Source organism: Microcebus murinus, chromosome 4, assembly GCF_040939455.1.
Source record: "Microcebus murinus isolate Inina chromosome 4, M.murinus_Inina_mat1.0, whole genome shotgun sequence".
Taxonomy (NCBI): Eukaryota; Metazoa; Chordata; class Mammalia; order Primates; family Cheirogaleidae; genus Microcebus; species Microcebus murinus.
Genome location: NC_134107.1, coordinates 16,962,707 through 16,985,882, shown reverse-complemented (window position 1 = coordinate 16,985,882; position 23,176 = coordinate 16,962,707). Strand labels below are relative to the sequence as shown.

At 47.7% G+C, this 23,176-nt stretch overlaps 1 protein-coding gene across 4 annotated transcripts; it reads left to right on the top strand.

Annotated features, from left to right (window-relative positions):
* Positions 1-1,467: 1,467 nt before the first annotated feature.
* SERPING1 (serpin family G member 1) lies at positions 1,468-20,207 on the top strand. 4 transcript variants are annotated; one of them, XM_076001863.1, is made up of 8 exons: positions 1,468-1,566; positions 5,587-5,662; positions 7,591-8,098; positions 10,050-10,184; positions 12,380-12,583; positions 12,779-12,918; positions 17,217-17,436; positions 19,697-20,207. In XM_076001863.1, the coding sequence occupies exons 2-8, from the start codon at positions 5,609-5,611 to the stop codon at positions 19,948-19,950; spliced, it is 1,515 nt and encodes a 504-aa protein (XP_075857978.1). In that variant the 5' UTR covers positions 1,468-1,566; positions 5,587-5,608; the 3' UTR covers positions 19,951-20,207. The 4 variants fall into 4 exon arrangements, with proteins under 4 accessions (XP_075857978.1, XP_075857979.1, XP_012605406.2 ...); XM_076001864.1 differs by having other exon boundaries at positions 1,547-1,566; positions 7,576-8,098; XM_012749952.3 differs by lacking the exon at positions 1,468-1,566 and adding an exon at positions 4,985-5,056 and having other exon boundaries at positions 7,576-8,098.
* Positions 20,208-23,176: the final 2,969 nt, after the last annotated feature.

The following is a 23,176-nucleotide window of genomic DNA, read 5'->3' as shown; positions in this document are numbered from 1 at the left end:
AAAATGACCCCGGCGCCGGGCGAGGTGGCACACACCTGTATTCTCAGCCACTCGAGAGGTTGAGGCAGGAGGCTGGAGTGAGCTGTGATTGATTGAGCCTGTGAATAGCCACTGCACTCCAGCCCAGGGAGGCAGGGGAAGACCCTGTCTCCAAAAAAATAAAAATGACCCTGAAGAGTAGACCACAGAACCCCCATATAGATTTTGAAAGCATGTTTCCTCAGAGAGCTTAAGATCCCTTGGGCAGTTGATAAGTAGAGAAGTGGGAGTCTGTGTCACTCCGAGGCACATTCCCTTTGCCCCATCTGGGCTGTATCTAATCGCACACGATGCTGGTGGGGGTGGGGTAGGGGAATTACCATTTGTGGCAGAGAAATATTTGGGTGATGTGGTATGTCCATGGTTTGGAGGGGAAGGGTAATTCCATTTTAGAGGTTGAAGCAAAGAAAAGTCTGTAACTGGATAAGTGACCACGGGGGCTTCGTGTGCTAGTTGGGCAGAGGCAGCGTGGTGGCTCTCTGCCCTGTCAGGCATTGATCCGTGAAGCATGAATCAGGTTAGTTGGCTTTCCTGGAAGTGGGGCGGGCACTCTTACCCTCCAGAGCGGAAGCAGCCGGTGGAAACAAGAGATCACAACCTGAAGGGGACCAAATCACAACTGGTTTTCTATCCAAAGAGGTGTAGCAACAAAGAGCTGGAGACAAAGGATAGAAACATAAAGGTGGCAGAGAAAACAGGTGAGCTGCCATGCAAAGAGAGTACAAGTGGGCAATCAAGAGGGAAACTTCTGGAAGCAGCATGCAGCTAGGGGGGTTGGTTTGAGAATCAACCCAAATGCCTCTCAGTGTGAGATCAAAGAAATAGTTTGTGATACATCCATACGGTGGAATACTATACAGCTGCTAGGAAGAATGAGACAGAGTTGCCTGCAATGACATGAAACAATGTTTGTGGCTAATTGTTTCTATATATATCAGTTGGCCAATTAATTTCTTTCTATTTATAGTAGAGACGGGGTCTCGCGCTTGCTCAGGCTGGTTTCGAACTCCTGACCTGGAGCAATCCGCCCGCCTAAGCCTCCCAGACTGCTAGGATTACAGGCGTGAGCCACCGCGCCCGGCCTGTGGTAACTTTTAATGTTATAAATGTAATTCTTTGAAAAATGTTACAAAGCTTATAAAATTTTATAATTTTACAAAGTTTGACATTGTAGTGATAACTTTGAAAGAATAATTTATGATGTCCTTAGATAAATAACTACATGAATCAATTTAGAACATCTATGAGAAGTCATCAAACATGTCTGTTATTCTGGAAAGCCTTGTATTCTAGGCCTTCCAGGATCTTCAGAGAAGGTGTGAGTCTGGGGCTTGGGTGTTTGTGTCTCAAAACTGATTTGGATATGATTCCTGTCTTTGTCTCTCTCTCTCTCTTTTTATTTGTCGAGACAGAGTCTCACTCTGTTGCCTCAGCTAGAGTGCTATGGCGTCAGCCTCGCTCACAACCTCAAACTCCTGAGCTCAAGCCATCCTCCTGCCTCAGCCTCCTGAGTAGCTGGGATTACAGGTATGCGCCACCATGCCTGGCTAATTTTTTCTATATATATTTTTAGTTAGCCAATTAATTTCTTTCTATTTATAGTAGAGATGGGGGTCTCGCTCTTGCTCAGGCTGGTTTTGAACTCCTGACCTTGAGAGAGCCTCCCACCTCGGCCTCCCAGAGTGCTAGGATTACAGGAGTGAGCCACTGGGCCCCAGCCCTGTCTTTGTCTCTCATTCCCATCCATGTCCTTGGGAAGATGAAGAGAAGAAGGTCTTTAGCAGAAGGATGCTGTGAATGAGCACTCTCTCATGAGGTTCCCAGGAAGGTTCTATCCCCGGAGAGTTGAGCAGGAAAGAGCCCAGGTGAGTCAGGGCTGGTGAGAAGGCAATGGGGCGAAGCCCCGATGGGCCCCTCACCCATGGCTGTCAAACCTGTGCCCTTCCCCAGAGAGGACTATTACATTGTAGGAAAAAAACACAAAGTTCAGTGGTCCACCTTTATGTACAGAGCATCAACAGCCCCACAAAAGGGTGTGCCAACAAGTAATTCTCAAAAAGGTAGGCACATCATTCTCGCACAACTACACAATGAGAACATTCTGGTTAAAAGAATGATGGGAGAAACTGGTGTGTGTGTGTGTGTGTGTGTGTGTGCACGTGTGTTCATGTGCGCGCATGCACGCGCTCAGTGAAAAAGAGAATGCTGGAATAACACAGCTAAGTTAGCTACAAAACTGGCTACTGCCCTACAGGGCAATAAGACCATTGCCTTTGGGGTTATCATTATCATCTCTTCCAAATGTTTCCATTTCACTCATATCTCCACCAGACAAAAACTATTTGTATCTTATCCATTTTTGGCAGGTTAACATCTGACATTACAAACTCTGGGCCCTGATCCATAGTAAATAAAAAGTCAAAGAAGACTTTATTCCCCTAAAATGGTATTTCTCAACCAGGGTTCCAAAGAGAATATTGCGCCCTACTGCCCAAGGCACTGTTTGTGGGTAATCCATCAACTCTTCTCCTCTGCAACTAGAGCATTGCTAGTTACGTACCATCTGAGGGGAGAACTGAGAAAATTGTCACTCAAATGATTTTCTGTGTTCAGAGAATCAGGTGACCCAGATTCTTCTGCCCAATTTCCAAGTTTTGGATAATTTTTCTTAGGAGGAGAAACTAAAAGTGTACAGAGTGTGAGAAAGAGTTTATAGCCACAGCAAGTTGTACCCTTCAGTATGTAAGGACCCCACTGGGAGAAAAACCTGATAAAATGCTCTCAGCACAGAAAGAGCTTTAGTGAGAACATGAACCTCGTCCCACACCAGGAGACTCACGGGGAACGGAAGCCACATGCATCATGAAGCCACATGTAAGAAGAGGGTTTCTGTGGGCTCATGCCTCCTCACTCACCACAAGGAAAGGTCCTCATCCCTGCCCCCAGTGAGAGAAAGACTGAATTCGCAACCCTATACTGATGGAATATCTCAAGCCACGCAAAGGGACAAATTCTGCAAACACCAGGATGAAGTGATGAAGTCAGTTTTAGCTCCAGCTTGATCAGGCAGAGGAGTCTCCACACAGCAGACACCCTCTAAACGTCCAGAGGGCAGCAATGGCTTTGGCCGAAATGCTGCAGGAGGTAAACCAACAGGTTGGGAAAACCTCTCCACTGGGCATTGTCCACCCTATAACTTCAGCCCACAGAGCTCACGTATAAGGGTTAACAAAGAATTTCTGTGTTGAACAGACTTGGTCTACATCCTGGTTCTGTCACTCACCAGCTGTGTGATCTTCAGTGGATCAGTTAATTTCTGGGAGCCTTATTTATTAACTTTTTTTACTGGTTTAAGATGGGATAAATATTAACGCCCACTTCATAGGTGCCATGGCAGTTAATGAGAGGATGGATGTAAATGCATGGTAAGAACTCAGAGAATGAGGCGGTTTTCCACCACCTTCTTTTCCTCTGGCTGACCCATTTCCCAGAATCCTCAAGCTCAGGGTACCTTTGAGGCCACCAGCTTGAGCACTGGGGATGGAGATGGTTCTGATGTTGCATAATTTCCCCATGGTTCGGGGATCCTCAAACTTTTTAAACAGGGGGCCAGTTCACTGTCCCTCAGACCGTTGGAGAGAGCGCACCGTGGGCCTGGGACAAGTCGGCTGCTAAGCAGGACAGGCAGCGGCAGCAAAAACACCCGGCAGGCTGGATAAATGTCTTAGGTGGGTGGCATGTGGCCCGTGGGCCATAGTTTGAGGATGCCTGGTTTAGGAGGTTCCTAAGCAGCTGCAGGGAATGAAATGCAAAGCTAGGGAAAACTCTTTCTGGGTCTTTTCTAAGGAGGTACAAAATTGTTCTCCTGTTTCTGTCCTTGGTCAGTCCCTTAGAGTGCTAGTGCTAGCACCCTTAGGTGCTAGAACCCTTAGGTTCTAGTGCTATCAGTGGACTTTCCTGAATGTCCCAAACACAGCTAGAGGAGCAGGCCTGCAGTGAGGTGATCACAGAACAGAGGTGCTGAATTAGGTCATCAGAGACAACTTTGATTTTCAGAGGAGGTGGGATTGCCAGATTTAGCAAGTAAAATATAGAATGCCCAGTTATATTTGAATTTCAGATACACAACAAAAAACAATGTTTTTAGCATTAAATGTATCCCAATATTGCACGGGATATATTTACAAGAAAAGGTTTTTTTGTTTGTTTATCTCAAATTCAAATTTAACGTGGCTTCCTGTATTTTATCTGGCAACTCTGAGAGGACAGCTAGGTGCCAAGGGGAAAAGCAACCTGCCAGGGTCACACAGCCAGCCAGGCCTATGGCGTCGCCCTAGCCACAAACACATACTCGCCAGCTTTCTGATTTTTCAGTTTTTCAGTCAAGGTGCATGCTCGCTGAGTTGAGTGCCTCAGATGGCTCCTCTGTTATACACAGGCAGAACTGCTGATTACGGGTCTCTAAGAGCAAAAACAGAAGAACAGTGCAGAGCACAGGGGAGGTGGGAGTGGCGGTTAGGACACTTCTCCTAGTGAGGGTGACCCTGGGCCAGGCATTTAACTGCTCTAAGGCTCAGTTTCCTATCAAGTAGGCACAACAGGGCTTAGTTCCAAAGTGTTGATCTTAAATCAACTGAGATGAGCAACTTCCGAAAAGCTCATTCCTTTTAAACTCACATGAAACGTTTGTGTACGTGCTGTTTTTATCATGACCCGTGAAGATGGAGGAGGAAGCTTTGGTCGCACAGAGCTGAAAGCTGCACCCAACTTCACCCACCCACACCCCCAAAGGGCTTCAGACTAAATTCCTGGCCTGGCCCACAAAGTGAACCAAGTGGTCTGTCCCACCCCGATTTACGGGAAATGATACCAGCAATCAATCATCCTTAATTTGTAACTGGGCAGTGTCCTGGGCCAGCCAATGGCTAAGACTAACCCCCCACCCCCCTCCCTGACCCTGCGGGACTCTCCACTCAGTCTGCATTGAAGCTGCCCAGTGACGAGGAGTTTGGAGCAGGTTTGGTGCTGGGCGGGGGTGGGGAGTATGGAGCGAAGAGGTCTGGGGAGGGGGTGTTCTCACCTCTGTCCTTCCCTCCCGGGGTTGCCTGCCCCTTTTATCTCTGCAGTCTCCACAGGCTTCCACCGGAGACTTCTGCCGCCTCCTGCTCCTCACCCCTACCCCCTCCTGCCCCAGGACTGCTGTGCCCAGCCCCCCCTGGACCTCCCTCCGTCCCCCCACCTCTGGCCTCATTGTTTGGCTACAGCAGGACTCCCCCACCCCCCAGCTCAAAACCCCCTAGTTGAACAGATGGACTGAGACCCGGCCCGGGGGAGAGGAAGGGCCAGCTGGTGCCGGGAATGGGAAGCGGTTTGGGGAAAACAAAACAGAGGGAGGAGCCAGGGAGAGGGTGGCCCCTGGAGGGAGGAGGAGGGAACTCACAGAGAGGTGCTGGGGCCTGGGACGAGGGAAGGGGGGCGCCTGGGGTGGGGTGGGGCCCCCTGGGCTCCTGGGCTCAGGGCTGGCTCTGATGCTGGCTGGCTCTGCAGGTCCACTGACATCGCCGCCCAGATGGCCTCAGGGCTGACCCCATTGACCCTCCTGCTGCTGCTGCTGCTGGCTGGGGTATGTGGCCACTGCCAGGGGTGGGGGCGGGATGGGCATGGGGCTGAGGATTAACCCTTCAGGCTCCGGGGAATGAGGGGAGCTCCTCTTGGGATCAGCAAGTGTGATCCTGGCACCCCCCCCCATGGTATCAGTGGAGGAAGAGCTGGGGACACGGACACTCACGCAGGCTTGGTGGGCTATGCACTCACTAGCTAGATGGCCTTGAGCAAGTCACCTCTCCCTGCCTGCTCAGTTCTGACTTATAAAATGTTGACTAAATAGACCCCATCCTGTCCACCCAACAGGCTTGGCAGGAGGATCACAGAGTGCAAGGAGATGGGGAGCGTTTTGTGATGTCAAAGCAGGAGGTGGCTGTAGAAGACAGCTATAGCAGAGTGGGGGTCTGGCTGCTGTGACATGTCCTAGGCCGTCCCTGGCTGGGGCCTGTGGAAACAGGGAGGAAGAGTAGCAAACATATGTGGGCCCCAGGTGGGGGTTAACAGCAATGGGGGGGGTCCCAGTGGCCTGGGGAAATGAGTCCAGGAAGTGGAGGAGCCCAGGAGAAAGGTGACTGGGGTGTGTGTCCATGTGTGCCCATGTGTGTGTGTGTTGTATGTGTGGAAGTTGGTGTTCACAGTGCCCTTTCAGCCTCAGCAGATGAGGCAAGGAATTTAGAATCAGAGAACTTGGTGTGACTCTTGTGAGACCCTGGGCTAGTCACTTAATATGTGTCAGCATCAGTTTCTCTATCTGTGAAATGGGGATAATACATGGTTTTTCAGCTGAGCACCTACTGTCATTTGGGCTGGATAATTCGTTGTTCAGGGGCTGTCCTGTGCATTGTAGGATGCTTTGCAGTATCTCTAGCCTCTACCCACTGGATTCCAGTAGCATCTTTCCCGCTTCCTCCCTTATGACAACCAAAAATGCTTTCAGACACTGCTAAATATCCCTTGGGAGTCAAAATTGTCACAGAGTTATTGGTCTATACTATTTCTGTCTCCATCTCTCCCTCCCTCCCTCTCTTCCCCTCTCCAACTTTCCTCTCTTCTTCTCTTCTTTCCTCTTTCCCTTTGTTCCTTCCTGCCAGAATGCTGATTACTTTCTATACCAGCTAAAGGATTACAACCCACAATTTATTTTATTTATTTATTTATTTTTGAGGCAGAGTCTCACTTTGTTGCCCAGGCTAGAGCAAGTGCCATGGCATCAGCCTCGCTCACAGCAACCTCAAACTCCTGGGCTCAAGCAATCCTCCTGCCTCAGCCTCCCGAGTAGCTGGGATTACAGGCATGCGCCACCATGCCCGGCTAATTTTTTCTATATATATTAGTTGGCCAATTAATTTCTTTCTATTTATAGTAGAGAAGGGGTCTCACTCTTGCTCAGAGCTGGTTTCGAACTCCTGACCTTGAGCAGTCCGCCAGTCTGGGCCTCCCAGAGTGCTAGGATTACAGGCGTGAGCCACCACGCCCAGCCCCTACAACCCACAATTTTAAAATCCACTCTTTTAAAGCAAGGGCCACAAAAGTTCAAATGTCTGTGTTGGCCAGGCAAGTGAGTCAAGACAGGCAGATATTAATAAGAAATTGCAAGAACAGAGACAAATCACAGTGGACACTTAGCTGTGTCTGTGTCCACTGTGTTTTGGAAAACAGTAATTTCCTCCAAGGCAGTAATTGATCAGCTAGAGCAGAGTCCTTGATTACCCTCAGGGTCTGCAGGGAACATTCCTGCTGCACTCTACCCCGCCCCTGCATCGGCCCCTCTCTGAAGGAATTGGTTGTGGTGGCTCCAGGGCGGGTCCCTTACCACCAGGCTGTTTCAGAAATAACTCTCTGGTACAGCACCAGTTTTCCACATCCCACCTTCTCTTCCTGCTTTGAGTGTTTGAGGGGACTGTGCCTGATAGTAAGAAAAATGGAACTCAGTTTCTTGAACCACAGAATGGAGCCTCCTCAAATCCAAATACCGCCAGCTACAGCTTCAGTGATCCAAAAGGGGAAATCGAAGGGAACATCATGGAGGGAGATACCCCTGAGATTCACACTGTTCGGTATGTGGAACGGGCTTCCACCTTGTTGCCAACGACCAACCCAACGACCAACCCAACAACCAACTCAACAACCAACCTAACAACCAACTCAACAACCAACTCAACAACCAACTCAGCCACCGAAGTAACAGCCAGTACCGCTGATGAACCCACCACCCAACCAACTACCCAGTCCCCGACAGATCTTCCTACCCAGGCCGCTCCTGAGCCCTTCTGCCCTGGGCCTGGCACTCCCTGCTCTGATCTGGAGAGTCACTTGGCAGAAGCTGTGCTGGGGGACGCTTTGATAGATTTTTCCCTGAAGCTCTACCGCGCCTTCTCAGCAGTGAAGGAGGCCGAGACCAACATGGCCTTTTCCCCGTTCAGCATCGCCAGCCTCCTCACCCACGTCCTGCTTGGTAAGACCCTGACTGAATTCTCTCCGAGTCACACGCTGGACACTCCTGTGAGGGTCACCGGCCCTGACTCTTTCTACAAGGCTAGGCCTCTGTGAGGAATCCGTAAACATGGGCTGTATTTGGGGAGAGTGGGGGGATATATATACCGTGTTTCCCCGAAAATAAGACCTACCCATAAATAAGCCCTAGCAGGATTTCTAAGCATTTGCGCAGTAGAAGCCCTACCCCAAAAATAAGACCTAGTGATGGGCGTTGGCTACGCAGCGCATCTGCACAACCCATGCATTTCGTCTCGGAGCGGTAAAGAAGACGAGCCGCCCTTCTCATCTGCCCCATGAGAGCTCTATTGCTCGACATGAGAGATTGGGGCCGATGGTTCTAAAGGAAATAGAGTCACAAGAAATTCAGGATGGAATTCGGGGTTTAGAATTATGATGTTGTTCCAGAAGAAGACGACTTAACTATATTTGAATAAATGTAGATTGTTGTACTGTACTTTAAAAAAAAAACACACATCCTCTGAAAATAAGCCCTAGGGTGTCTTCTTGAGGAAAAATAAATATAAGACCCTGTCTTATTTTCAGGGAAACACGGTATCTTCTCATTCTTGAACACACCTCTATTTAACCATGATCGAATGTGTGATTGTTTGTAAAACCCTGTAGATTATACAGGAACATAAAAAACAAGGTCCCAGCCACCAGCTGTGGTTCAAGGCAAGGTAAGGTGATAAGGGAGATGAAATCGTCAGAGATAGACCTAGAGTGGATCATGGTAGTGCTGCTTTCTAGCTCTGTGACCTTAGACAGATCACTTAACCTCTCTGAGCCTTGATTCCTCATGTGTAAAGTGGTGATGGTGATAACTACCTCAAAAGATTAAGAAGTAGATAGCCTAGTGCCTGACTTGGTGGGAGGTCAAAAAAATGTTAATCCCTCTGTCATCTTGAGAGATTACTGTCAAGTCCTTTGTGGTAATTACCCCAGGAATTACACCAATTACTACAATCAATGTCGTTCCCAAGGAGGGATTCAAAGAAGGCTACTGGAGACAATACAGTGAGCATATCAGAACCATTATTGTAGAGTCCCAGAATTCCAATATCCCACAAGATGCCAGTGGCACTCTACTCCCCAGGTATGACAACCAAATTATCTCCAGATGTCGCCAAATGTCCCCTGGGAGGCACATTCCAGTTAACTGATTTCACTTACTTTCTTTATTGCCCCCCAAAATACGGCTCAAATCCTGCCTCCATCCTCCACGTATTCGCTCTGTGCCCTTTTGAATGGAGTGCTTCATCTGTTTAACCTGTTAAACTTCATCTGTTAAGCCTCAGTTTCCTCACCTGTATAACAGGAATAGTAACTGCCCTTATGTAAAGAGGTTGGGGTGACGATTCAGTGAGATAACATGGGAGAAGCACTTAGGAGACCTGGAACCAAGTAAGTACTCAATAGAGCTTAGCTATTATTGCACAGAAGACATGCACAGTAAATATTTAATAATGACTAAATAACTGAAGGGATATCGAACGTCTATCCTCTTTTATGATTTTCCGATTTCTCCTCTAAATCGTAATCTAGTGTCCTTGCCTATAGGGTGAATCTTTGTAAACCCAAACCAAGTAAATAATAGTGAATGTGGAACAGCCCGTGATGGGTTGGACGTGGCTTTGAAGGACGAGTGGGATTTAAATAGATAGAGAAAAGGGGAAGGGGAGTATTCAAAGCCCTGCAGAAACCTAACTCTGTGATTATTCACAGTCCCCACGCCCCTACCTTTCTGACATAGGTATTGTCTTCCAGAAGAATGGCTTCCCACTCAGGTGTTTGGCCCCCTGTATAGAAGGGAACACCTTCCCTTCCAGCCTGGTCCCTCAACCCTGTTCCCAGGTGGTGGGTCTCCCACTCTGCCTGCAAGTGCCCTTCACCTCTGCCCTTTGTCGTAGGGGCTGGGAACGTCACCAGAAGAAACCTGGAGACCGTCCTCTCCTACCCCAAGGACTTCGCCTGTGTCCACCAGGCACTGAGGGCCTTTACGTCCAAAGGCGTCACCTCGGTCTCCCAGATCTTCCACAGCCCGGGTGAGTGCCCAGGGAGGAGCAGCAGCCCCAGAGAAGGGTCCTGGCGGGATTCTTTGGGGGGACCCAGCTCTGGGGAGAGAGGGGACAGGGGGAGTGTTGGGGCTAGAGTATCAGGGATGGAGTGCAAAGCAGGTGAGGGTCGCTCCAGGGGCTGGACTGTTCTCCTGCTGAGACCTTAGGCACGTCGTTTGCATTCATCAACTCCTTTTAGAATAAAACTATCCTTATGCATTAATAAATAGGGCTAGAGAGCTAGAGAACTATGGACATAAAATAGCCATAACATTCTTTTTTGCTAATTTTGGGGTCAAAGGAGTCTTAAAACTCTTGTTCTTTGTATTTTTATGTTATGTGAATTTGTTATCATTGACACTATTATGTCATTACCTAGATAATAATGGCAATAAATGATCTAATGCATTTGTTTCCAAACTTTGTTCCTCAGAGCCCCAGGGTTCTGCAGAGCTGCTTCAGGGTGTTAAGGAGGCTGAGAGGTAGGGATTGGGGCACTGCTTCCTGCGAGAGGGAGAGCAGCCAGCTGGGCTGTGACTGCTCACCTACACTCAACCAGTGCCTTTTCATACTGTGGGCTTCAGGCATGACTTTATTTGAAAACACAGTTCTGCTGCTTTAAAAGGTTTAAAAACCACAATTCTAGGCCGTGCACGGTGGCTCATGCCTGTAATCCTAGCACTCTGGGAGGCCGAGGTGGGTGGATTGCTCAAGGTCAGGAGTTCGAAACCAGCTCTGAGCAAGAGTGAGACCCCTTCTCTACTATAAATAGAAAGAAATTAATTGGCCAACTAATATATATAGAAAAAATTAGCTGGGCATGGTGGCGCATGCCTGTAATCCCAGCTACTCGGGAGGCTGAGGCAGGAGGATTGCTTGAGCCCAGGAGTTTGAGGTTGCTGTGAGCTAGGCTGATGCCATGGCACTTGCTCTAGCCTGGGCAACAAAGTGAGACTCTGTCTCAAAAAAAAAACACAAAAAACCCCACACACACAATTCTAGTCTAACCACCGCCCCACCCCCACTTTTCTTTTCTTTTCTTTTCTTTTCTTTTCTTTTTTTGGTTGGAGACAGAGTCTTGCTCTGTCACTTGGGCTAGAGTGCCATGGCATCAGCCTAGCTCACAACAACCTGAAACTCCTGGGCTCAAGCAATCCTCCTGCCTCAGCCTCCCTAGTAGCTGGGACTACAGGCACATGCCACCATGCCTGGCTAATTTTTCTATTTTTAGTAGAGACAGGGTCTCCCTCTTGCTCAGGCTGATCTTAAACTCCTGACCCCAAGCAATCCTTTCCACTCGACCTCCCAGAGTACTAGGATTACAGGCGTGAGCCACACCTGGCCTAACCCCCTTTTTAAAAACAGGAAAACTTTTTCTCATGAGGTTTTTTTTTTTAAGACTATAAAAGCAATACTCATTCATTGTAGAAAACTGAGAAAATACAGAAAAAAGAAAAAGAAAAAAAAAACAAGAAAAATCACCTATTGTCCCATCATCTAAGAAACAGTCTCTATTTAGATATAGGGAAAATATAGCTCAGAGGTGCTCACAAAATGTTGCATTTACTTATTATGTATAAAGCTGTGAGTCTGCTTTACCATCTGCCTTCTAGGTTGGTGGAAAATACGGCTTGCATTGAATGTATTAGGGCTTTTGTCCCCTCTCAGGCCTATCCTGGGGGTTGTGCCAGGTTTCTTGGTCTCACGCTGTACCTAAGCATCAGCAAAGCCTGGGGAAATAGCTTTACTCTGTTTTGTAGAGGACAGATTTTTCTTTCAAATACTATTTTCTTGCTGGGACTGAAGTCTCTTGGAGAGCAAAACCCAGGAAGTTTTGTCACAAGCTTCCACTGAGGCTAGGAAGCAGAGTCTGTTCTCTGCTGAATTAAGGGAAGAAAGAGGAAACATACAGGCTAATGGAAGCAAATATCGTGGAAGAGTTATCTTGCCAAGCCATGGACACATGGCCAGGGTCTAGGACTAGTTCACCTGCTCTTAGCCTTTTTGGGGCCTTCTGTGCCACATCTATAAGAGAAAGGGACTGGTCCCTTGTTCCGACATGCAGTGTTCAGTAGAGTGAGCAGAAAGAGCCACGGGAGGCATGCTCACTCTCCATGCTTGCTCGTGCAAGGGGATGAGGTGTTCAGGGGACTCATGCCTCCCTCTCTCAACCTACCCCCCAGACCTGGCCATAAGGGACACCTTTGTGAATGCCTCTCAGACCCTGTATGGCAGCAGCCCCAGCGTCCTGGGCAATAACAGCGATGCCAACTTGGAGCTCATCAACACCTGGGTGGCCGAGAACACCAACCACAAGATCAAGGACCTGCTAGACAGCCTGCCTTCTGACACCCGCCTTGTCCTCCTCAATGCTATCTACCTGAGTGGTAAGGGGGCCCTTGACTAGGTGGTCTTCCCATTCTGGGTTCTTCCTTCCCTCCTGGCTTCAAAGCCCGCCCAGCCCCAAGTTCCACCACCAGATCCCAGTATTTCTGTGCCCCCTTTGCTAACAGGGCTTTTAGCTCCTCTTTGTCCTTCTTCTACCTGTTTTAGAGCAATCCTCTCCCCTTTCTTCCTTCCAGCCAAGTGGAAGACAGCATTTTCTCGCAATAAAACCAGGGTGGAGCCCTTTCACTTCCAAAACTCTGTTATTAAAGTGCCCATGATGACTAGCAAGAAGTACCCTGTGGCCCATTTTATTGACCCAACTTTGAAGGCCAAGGTAAGTTCTTGGCACTTCCCACTCCTGTTTCAGACCCACCTGAGTCTCCTGACTTCTTTTCTGCTATGGTCCCATCATTTTGGGGAAAATTCCTACAAATTCATCGTTTCTACTCCTCCCATCTGTATTTCCACCCTGTCTCTCTTCTCCTTCTCCTTTCTCCAGCCTTGGCCGAGGCAGGCATTGTGTGTTTTAGGCTGGAAGACAGGATTCTAAAGTTTCTTCATGCATCTCTACTGCATCAAATGGCAAAAAGTAAGTCATGTTCCTGTTCTGTGCATCTGTTTCTCTTTCTAGTAAACCCATCAGGAGACCCTGGTGACTTAGCAAGTCCTGTGTATTTTTGTGTACCTGGGTACAGCATGCATATACATGTGTACATGTGTGTGGGTATACCCGTATATATGCATACATGTGATAAGTGCATGAGTTGCACTCGTGTTAAATGGCTTACATTCGTTAGGAAAAATTGAACAAATATAATCTGAATGAGTGGAAAGGGAGGGCAGATAGAACAGTGAGCCCAGAGTTTTCTAATTAATAAACTATTTTGGGCCCAGTGACTAGATAGTTCTGCTTTGTTAGGACAGCAAGACACAGACCTATGAGACGGGAAACAAGGGGAGACACCCCCTGTCTCATTACCGGGTGTCAGCTTAAAGGGGGAGGCCTTCTCCCCCTTAAAGTCGCTTCCTCCTCACCCTGTTGGTACATTGCCTTCTTTTATTATATTCGTGGTACTCATCATCGCCTGAAATTGCCATTTATTTGCTTATTTGATGACAGTATTGTCTATCTCCCTGAGATATTGTCTCTCTACTTGGATAAGGAACCCGTCTTGTTCCTTCTATATCTACAGCCTCTAGAACAACGCCACATACAATAGGTGCTCATTCAGTGTTTGCTGAGTAAATGAATGAATGAAATGGAGGGTTCAAGGGAGCTGCTTACTTAGTGCGAGTGGCTAGAAGACTTCATGGAGGTTACTTTAACCATTCTTTGCTCATTTATTTATCTATTCATGCACTTATCCACCCATCCCTATCCCATGTATTTGACCATTCAGGACTCATTTAACAGAACCAGAACAGCATGTATATAAGGCACAGAACATTCAGGGCATTACTCGACTCAGGATATACGGGGGAGGTATCAACATACGTTTTGGCTTTTGTTTTGTTTTGTTTTTGAGACAGAGTCTCACTCTGTTGCCTGGGCTAGAGTGCTGTGGCATCAGCTCAAAGCAGCCTCAAATTCCTGGGCTCAAGTGATCCTCCTGCCTCAGCCTCCCGAGTAGCTGAGACTACAGGCATGTGCCACCGTGCCCGGCTAGTTTTTTCTATATATTTTTAGTTGTCCAGCCAATTTCTTTCTATTTTTTTTTTAGTAGTGACGTGGTCTTGCTCTTGCTCAGGCTGGTCTCAAACTCCTGAGCTCAAAGGATCCTGTGGCCTCAGCCTCCCAGAGTGCTAGGATTATAGGTGTGAGCCACCACACCCAGACATAAGCTTTTTTATTAATGCCAGAGGAGGAGGAGGAGGAGTTTTATACACAAAAACTATTATTTACCGTTCCTTGGGTTTTAAACAGATATTTAATTTAATGTATTAACATTATAAATGTAAAATCAAAGTTTTACTTAATTCTTTTAATTTTAAGCTGAATTTGCTACATTATTTATAATAGAATAATTTTTATATCAAAACACTAAGCTAACTTTCATTTGTTTTTTAATTAATCAAGCCATATTTAACAGATTAATATCCCCAAGCTCCCTTTATAAATTTAACATACTTGATTCTCTTTTTAAACATGTCAAAGGCCAGGTATGGTGGCACATGCCTGTAATCCCAGCACTTTGGGAGGCCAAGGTGAGAGGATCACTGGTGGCCAGGAATTCAAGACCAGACTGGGCAACCTAAGTGAGACTCCAACTCTACAAAAAAATCAAAAAATTAGACCAGCATGGTGATGTGTGCCTATAGTCCGAGCTACTTGCGAGGCTGAGGCAGGAGGATCCCTTGAGCCCAGGAATTCAAAGTTACAGTGAGCTATGATTGCACTACTGCACTCCAGCCTGGGAGACAGAGCAAGACCCTGTCTGTAAAAAAAAACCGCAAAAACGAAACGAAAACAAACAAACAAAAAACCATGATAGACAGAATTACAACTCTGGCCATATCATCCTAGCACCTAAAGCCCATTTGTGAACTAAAATTTGAAGAGTCAACCAACTTCTAGCCAACATTCTAATATCATTCTCACACTTAATTAAGTTATGCTATAACTTTTTGCTTAAAACTAGCATGTCAGATTCTCTTAAAAATTACATACACTATTTTAAATAACAAACACATGGATTACCCTGAACGCAACACTTGGTGTTAATATAATGGAGTTAGTTTGTCATTTCCATACTAAATTCTAAATCTTCCTGGGACTTAAGGGTGCTTACCTTAGTAAGGAAGTTAGACTTACCAACTCAGGTATGCTGAGGTTACTGGCTTGAAAGACCACAGTATGATAAATTTATGGTCAGAGATTCAAGGTCCATGCAGAGGACTTGAAGGGCTCATGCTGCCAGACAAGCACACTGGTTTTGAGGCCTATGTCAACAGGGACCCCATGTCCATCCTCTTCCATTGATACTGGTTTACAGCCTCCTTCTTTTGGGCCATTTTTTTGGGTTTCAACAATTGATTGCTTTCAGTTAACTTTCTTTATTGTCCAATTGAATTCTGCATGCTTCTAGATTCTTCTTGTTCATCTTTCAACTCCAACCATAATGCCGTTTAATGATAGCCTCATATCCTATTTGGATTTCTCAGCTTTGGCACTATTTTTTTTTTTTTTTTTGAGACAGAGTCTCACTCTGTTGCCTGGGCTAGAGTGCTGTGGCATCAGCCTAGCTCACAGCAACCTTAAACTCCTGGGCTCAAGTGATCCTCCTGTCCCAGCCACCTGAGTAGCTGGGACTACAGGCATGTGCCACCATGCCCGGCTAATTTTTTCTATATATTTTTAGTTGTCCAGCCAATTTCTTTCTATTTTTTAGTAGAGGTGAGGTCTCACTCTTGCTCAGGCTGGTCTCCAACTGCTAAGCACAAAGGATCCGCCCACCTCGGCCTCCCACAGTGCTAGGATTTACAGGCGTGAGCCCCCACGCCCAGCCTAGCCTTGGCACTAGTGATATTTGGGTCAAATAATTCTTTATGGTGGGGGGCTGTCCTGTGCACTGAAGGATTTAGCCTTATTCTTGGCTTCTGCTTAGTAGAAGCTGATAGCACTGTGTAAACATCCTCCCTACCCGCCTCCCAGCTGTGACAGCCAAAATGTCCCTAGATGTTACCAAATGTCCACTGGCAAATTTGCCCTGAGTTGAGAACCCCTGTGTTCAACTTGTGGGTCCTGCACTTCTCACATACTTTTGTCTGGCCTTCAGTTGAAAGACCTTCTATTAATAATAGCAATCTGGAAGGGTAGCTAAGAACAGCTTGTGAACAATCTTCAATGCCACACTAAGAAACCTGTACTTAATCTCATAGGTAGCGAAGAGCCATCCATAGTCTTTAAAGGGCCTGACTTGTTAACTCTGGTGGTGCATTGTGCATGTTACATACTGTTTGTGCAACACACTTGGGAGGGAGGGAACAGGGCTCAGAGAAATCAAAGCACTTGTCTGCATTATATAACTAGCCAGTGGTAGAGTCAGGTGTAATCAGAAACTCATGGCCGGGCGAGGTGGGTCACGACTGTAATCCTAGCACTCTGGGAGGCCCAGGCGGGTGGATTGCTCGAGGTCAAGAGTTCGAAACCAGCCTGAGCAAGAGCGAGACCCCGTCTCTACTATAAATAGAAAGACATTAATTGGCCAACTAATATATATAGAAAAAATTAGCCGGGCATGGTGGCACATGCCTGTAGTTCCAGCTACTTGGGAGGCTGAGGCAGCAGGATAGCTTGAGCCCAGGAGTTTGAGGTTGCTGTGAGCTAGGCTGACGCCACGGCACTCACTCTAGCCTGGGCAACAATGCAAGACTCTTGTCTCAAAAAAAAAAAAAGAAACTCATTCTCACTCCTCTGCCCCTCACCAGCACAGAGGCAGACCAGCACTGTTCACCCAGTTGGGTGTCCCCATTTCCTGGCAAAGCCTGGGGGCCTAGGTCTGGCTGCTGCTTGTTGAAATAGTACAGACTGTCACAGCAGACTACAGGAAAGCCTTGAGACACAAAGGATGGGGGCCAGGAGACAGCCGGGGTGGGGAGACTGATGAGGTGCATCTCTGTCTTGGTCTCTAGGTGGGGCAGCTGCAGCTCTCCCACAACCTGAGCTTGGTGCTCCTGGTGCCCCAGACCCCAAAACACCGTCTCGAAGATGTGGAGCAGGCTCTCAGCCCCACTGTCTTCAGGGCCATCATGAAGAAGCTGGAGATGTCCAAATTCCATCCCACTCTCCTAATGATGCCCCGGATCAAAGTGAAGACCAGCCAGGACATGCTGTCAATCATGGAGAAACTGGGTGAGCTCCATCAACATGGGGTTACTCTCAGGCCATCAGAGGACAAAAGAGAGAGGGGGGCCCCCTAAAATGTGGTCAGCATCCTCTAGAGTATTTTTTTACATCCATAATCTCGGGTTGTTCTTCAACCCTGTGAGTTAGACGAGCAGGTGCTATTATCCTATTGGATCATTGAGGAAACCGAGACTCGGAAACTTTATACGATTTACCCAAAGTTTCCATGACTTACCCTTAAGCTTGTTAGAGGCAAACCAAAATACCAGTCCAGGTCTCCAGCTCTCTCGACGGTTTCCACTGTGGTTCGTGGTGACGCAGGCAGTGGGACAAGTGACCAAGGTGGGTAACAGTTATGGATACTCCTTCCCCAGAGATGTCTCGTAGCAGTGAATCACCCCACGGGATATGCAAGAAGCTATCTGGATGTGAAGGTCTGGAGGCTTCTGAGTTGAGGAGAAGCAACTGAGACTCCATTTCCTAACCACCGACCTCACGTCCAGCTTTGCCACTTTATGTCCTGTTAGAGAACTTGACCACCTAATACATGACCTCGTTTCCCGGTATAACGGCATCTGTTGAGGAAAAACAGACTGCTTTTCTCTATATTTCATTCAACACTTCTGGCCGCCAAATACATAGGGTATTTTCTCCACACCGAGCAGTTCTCCAGTTTTCTGTGGACACCAACAGAGTGTCCTATAGTTCAGTTCAGTTCTGACGCTGTCTCCCCAAGATAGCATCCGATCCCACAGGCTAAGAGCTCGGTCCCACAAGGTTGCCCCCACTTCAGAATCAGTTACAAGACCAGGTTGTCACCTGTGCTTCCGACCAACTGGCTATAAATCAGAGGTTCCCACAACTCCCTGCTGGGGTGTAACTGTTTGCTAGAATGGCTGACAAAACTGAGGGAAACACTTACGTTTACTGGTTTATTATATAAAGGATGTGATAAAGGATACGGATGAACAGCCAGAAGACAAGATACGCAGGGCAAAGTCTGGAAGGGAACTGGGTGGAGGAGTTCTGTCCTGTGGAGTGGGGATGTGCCACCCTTCTGGCATGTGTATGAGTTGACCGACCCAGAAGCTCTAAGAACCCTGTACTTTAGGGACTTATATGGTGGCTTCATCTTTTTTTTTTTTTTTTTTTTGAGACAGAGTCCCGCTTTGTTGCCCATGCTAGAGTGAGTGCTGAGGCATCAGCCTAGCTCACAGCAACCTCAAACTCCTGGGCTCAAGCAATCCTGCTGCCTCAGCCTCCCAAGTAGCTGGGACTACAGGCATGCGCCACCATGCCTGGCTAATTTTTTTCTGTATGTATTAGTTGGCCAATTAATGTCTTTCTATTTATAGTAGAGACGGGGTCTCGCTCTTGCTCAGGCTGGTTTCGAACTCCTGACCTGGAGCAATCTGCCCACCTTGGGCTCCCAGAGTGCTAGGATTATAGGCGTGAGCCACCACACCTGGCCTGGTGGCTTCATCTTGTAGGCATGACAGATTATTAACTCAATCTCCAGCTCTTCTCCCCTCCCCAGAGGATGGGGGTGAGGCTAAAAGTTCCAAGCTTCTAACCATGGCTAGGTCTTTGTGGTGACCAGCCCCCATCCAGGGCCAACAAGATTCAAGTCATTAGCACAAAAGGTGCTCCTGTCACCCAGGAAATTCCCAGGGATTTAAGAGCTCTGTATCAGGAACTGGGGTAAAAGACCAAATATTAGAACAAAAGATGCTCTGAGCACCCCTGTCTCTTTGAAAATGACAAGAGTTTTAGGAGCTCTGTGTCAGGAACTGGGATCAAAGACCAACTATTAGAACAAAAGATACTCCTAGCAGCCCCATTGCTCAGGAAATGACGAGGGTTTTAGGAGCTCTGGAATTGGGACAGAGACTGATATATTCATTTCTCATTATTTCACAGCAGCACAGCTTTCTATATGATTTTATAATACATGATCTGTCTCTGATATGTTACCTTGCTTCCAAGGTTCTTGTAAGCAAGGAAGCAATGACATTATTTTCCAGACTTTTTTTTAGGGCTGGGGTCAAGGCTTCTCCCCTCTTGAGAGGGAGTGGCAGTTGGCCCCACTAGTGAAGGCTCCTATGCACTGGGCCAGAAGACCCAGCACATAATTGAGTGAGGGAGGAGGAGGAGGAGGGAGTACTGGGACGCAGGACAAACTCAGAAAATTCAGGACAAAGGTCTCCATCAGCTAAGAGTTTTGTGCTGGTCTCTGACTCTCTGTTTTCCTCTGGTTTTGCCCTAGAATTCTTTGACTTTTCTTATGACCTTGACCTGTGTGGGCTGACGAAGGACCCGGATCTGGCAGTTTCTGCGATGCAGCACCAGACGGTGCTGGAGCTGACGGAGACTGGGGTGGAGGCGGCTGCAGCCTCCGCCATCTCCGTGGCCCGCACCTTGCTGGTCTTCGACGTGCAGCAGCCGTTCCTCTTCCTGCTCTGGGACCAGCAGCACAAGTTCCCTGTCTTCATGGGGCGGGTATATGACCCCAGGGCCTGAGGCCATGGGGACCAGGTTAGGGTGAGCCTCAGCTCTCCCAGTGGCAGCCCCGCTGCTGCCTGCCTGGACTTGTCCCCGTCACTTCCCGCCTCAGGTGTCCTCAGTCCTCCACCTAAAGGGCTCCCTCAGGGTCTGACAAAGGGACCTGCTTCTATCAGCCCTTGCCCATGGCTCTGCCATGCTCGCCAAGCCACTTTTTGCAGCTTTCTCTGGCTCAAGTTCACCAGACTCTATAAATAAAACCTGGCAGAGCATGACTTCCCCTGTCCTTTGCCTTTTGTTATCAGCTGCTTCAATATTAGAGGACAAGACCTACCATGGCTCCTATACTAGCTAGCTACTGCTGTGTAATAAGTCACTCTAACTTGGTGGCTTAAAACAACAACTGTTTGTTATTTCACCTAAGTCTCAAGGTTGGCTGGGTGATGGGGGCTGGGCCTGGCTGGCCTTCCCTGGCTCACTCCTAGATCTGTAATAGTTGGTGGGTTGGTTGGGGGATGACTGGTCTTCGATGGCCTCAGCTGGGACACTCTGGTCCTCCACAAGTCCCCCACATCCTTCTGGCAGGCTAGCCTGTTGTGGAAAGAAGTCATAAATGGGCAGTCTCTTTTTCACACCTCTGCTTGCATCAAATTTACCATCAGCCAAAGCAAGTCACACAGCCAAACCTAGAATTAGAAGGAAAGGCACTGGGAAGTTACAGGGCAGAGAGCCATCAATTGGGGCTGTTTATGCAATCCATTTATCACAGTCCCTGTCTTGCTTATTTGCCTGCAACAACTGTGACAACACTAGTAACGGTAGCCAACACTGTTGGGAACTTATGCAGGCAGTCCACTAAGAGTTTTGCAGACATTTAATCCTCACAATAACTGTGTATGGTAAACTTAGGCTCAATCTTGTTTAAAGTCCTGTAGTTGGGAAATGATGCAACTGGGGTTTGATTGCACCTCTCCATGACTCTTAAGTCTAAGCTCATAGCTGCTATCTTCTATGTCTTTACCATTCTTTTATCTTAAAATTATGCCTTTTCTTAATATTTGTTTGAAAAACTTTTTTTTTAAGAGATGAGGTCCGGCTACTTTGCCCAGGCAAGTACGGTGGCTATTCATAGGCCCAATCATAGCACTGTGCAGCCTCGAATTCCTGGCCTGAAGCAATCCTCCTGCCTCAGCCTCCTGAGTAGCTGGGACTACAGGCATGCGCCACCATGCCTGGCTCATTTTTTCTATATATATTAGTTGGCCAATTAATTTATTTATATTTATAGTAGAGACAGGGGTCTTGCTCTTGTTCAGGCTGGTTTCGAACTCCTGACCTCGAGCAAACCACCCGCCTCAGCCTTCCAGAGTGCTAGGATTACAGGTGTGAGCCACTGCGCCTGGCCACTTCCTTACTTTCCTTTGACTGACTACAAGTGTGTGCCACCATGCCTGGCTTGTTTAAAAAACTTACTATTGAGTGCCTACATTCAGACAGTGTGCTAGTTACTGAAGATGTAAACATGACTTAAATGTACTGCCTGCTTTCAAAACTTACCCCCTGATGGGAGAGACAGATAGGAAGATAAATTCTAACACAGAGAGTTCTTTTCATGTCTGAAGATGTCTCTGAATGTGTTTTTCTCATTTCTAGTTTAGAATCACTGATACTCCAGTTTTTTTATTTTTTAGAGAAAAGATCTCGCTATGTTGCCCAGCCTGGCCTCAAATCCCTGGGCTCCAGTGATCCTCATGCCTCAGCCTCCTGAGTAACTGGTATTGCAGGCATGCACCAACACGCCAGGCTAATACTCCAGCTTTTGTCCCTCTCTCCTATCTCCCTCTGTCCCTTTCTGCCTCCTCATCCCATCCCTTTGTCTCTGTCCTCACCTCTCTGTTTCTATTTCTCTCCATCCCCTCACTGTGTCTCTTGGTCTCCTCCCTCTTCCTTCCCTTCTCTCCTTGTTATACCATTGTCAGCCCAAACATGCAGACTGTGATTTCTGGATTTAACCCTTCGGCTTCTCGAGCTGATAAGGTAACAGATCAGACCCTCTAGTCCTGTCATCCTTGCCTTCTCCCCAGCTCTCTCATGACCACACTTCAGACATTCAGGTTCCCAACCACAAACAGCCCAGAGCTATGTGTACTCGCCCGGCTACACACGGAGATTCAGCCATGGGTCCACAGACATTTATCGAGCATCTGCCTGACATGAAGAAGATTTGATTCTCAAATAAGGTCTCAATTCAGGTCAAGCTAGTCCTATCCAAGATGTTTTCTGTAGGGTGGGTGTTTCCCTTAAGGCCATGAAAGCCAGTATGATATATGTTCACACCCCACTGCCCCATACCCTGGGAACTTCTGCTGCCTCCAAATCTGGCATCCCCATCCATCTCTCGCAGAATGCCCCAATCGGGGGCAGTGTGGGAACTGACCTAAATGGGAACCACAGCCAGGCCTGCAGCTCTCAGCCCTCTGGACTGGTCCCATTTTCTATGGCCCTGGGCCAGGGCTGCCAAGCTCAGGGGTTGAATGCAGGGTCCGAGGTCACTCAGGCTTCCAATAAGCCTTGGCAAGGTGGGTGCATCATAGATTCTGGTCACCGAGCAGGTTCATCCCCCAAAGCCCAAATTTTGGCCCCTGTGTTCTTTCTGCTTCATGCATGTTCTGGTTGAAGTCAGGGGGTTCTGAAGGAGAAAGAAAGATGACATAAGGAATGTTCATGCCTTACCCCTTACCTTGTCGTTCACCTACTACTGCTTGTCCTTGGTTCTCAGAATGTCTTTAGGCCCTGGCTCCCTGTGTGGACGGTTCCAGGGCAGGCCAGGGGGCCAAACCTCAGGATGCCAGTCCCGGGTCACAGGCCTTCTTTGCAGCTCAGTCTCCCAGCCAAGGCTGAGAACCAAACAAGAGTCACCGAGACTTGATTGTAGCTCTGAGGCCATGGAGAGATCACTGCTCCACAGCAGTCTTGATTTGCAGAGTGATCTCTGCAAGCCCTTCTGTACTAGTCAGTCTCTCCAGAGACACAGAACTAAGAAATCTCTCTCTATGTATCTATATATATAGAAGGAGATTTATCATGAGAGATTAGCTCATGCAATTATGGAAGCTAAGTCCCATGATCTGCTGTCTGCAAACTAGAGGCCCAGGAAAGCCAGTGGTGTAGTTCCAGTCCAAGCCTGAAGGCCTGAGAACCAGGGGAGCCAACAGTATAAATTCTGGTCTGAGTCCAAAGGCCC

Coding starts and splice junctions, on each gene's coding strand:
- SERPING1 (XM_076001864.1), top strand. CDS start 5,609: ATGGCCTCAGGGCTGACCCCATTGACCCTCCTGCTGCTGCTGCTGCTG. Junction 5,663..7,575: donor TGCTGCTGCTGCTGGCTGGG/GTATGTGGCCAC, acceptor AATGGAACTCAG/TTTCTTGAACCACAGAATGG. Junction 12,584..12,778: donor CAATGCTATCTACCTGAGTG/GTAAGGGGGCCC, acceptor TCTTCCTTCCAG/CCAAGTGGAAGACAGCATTT.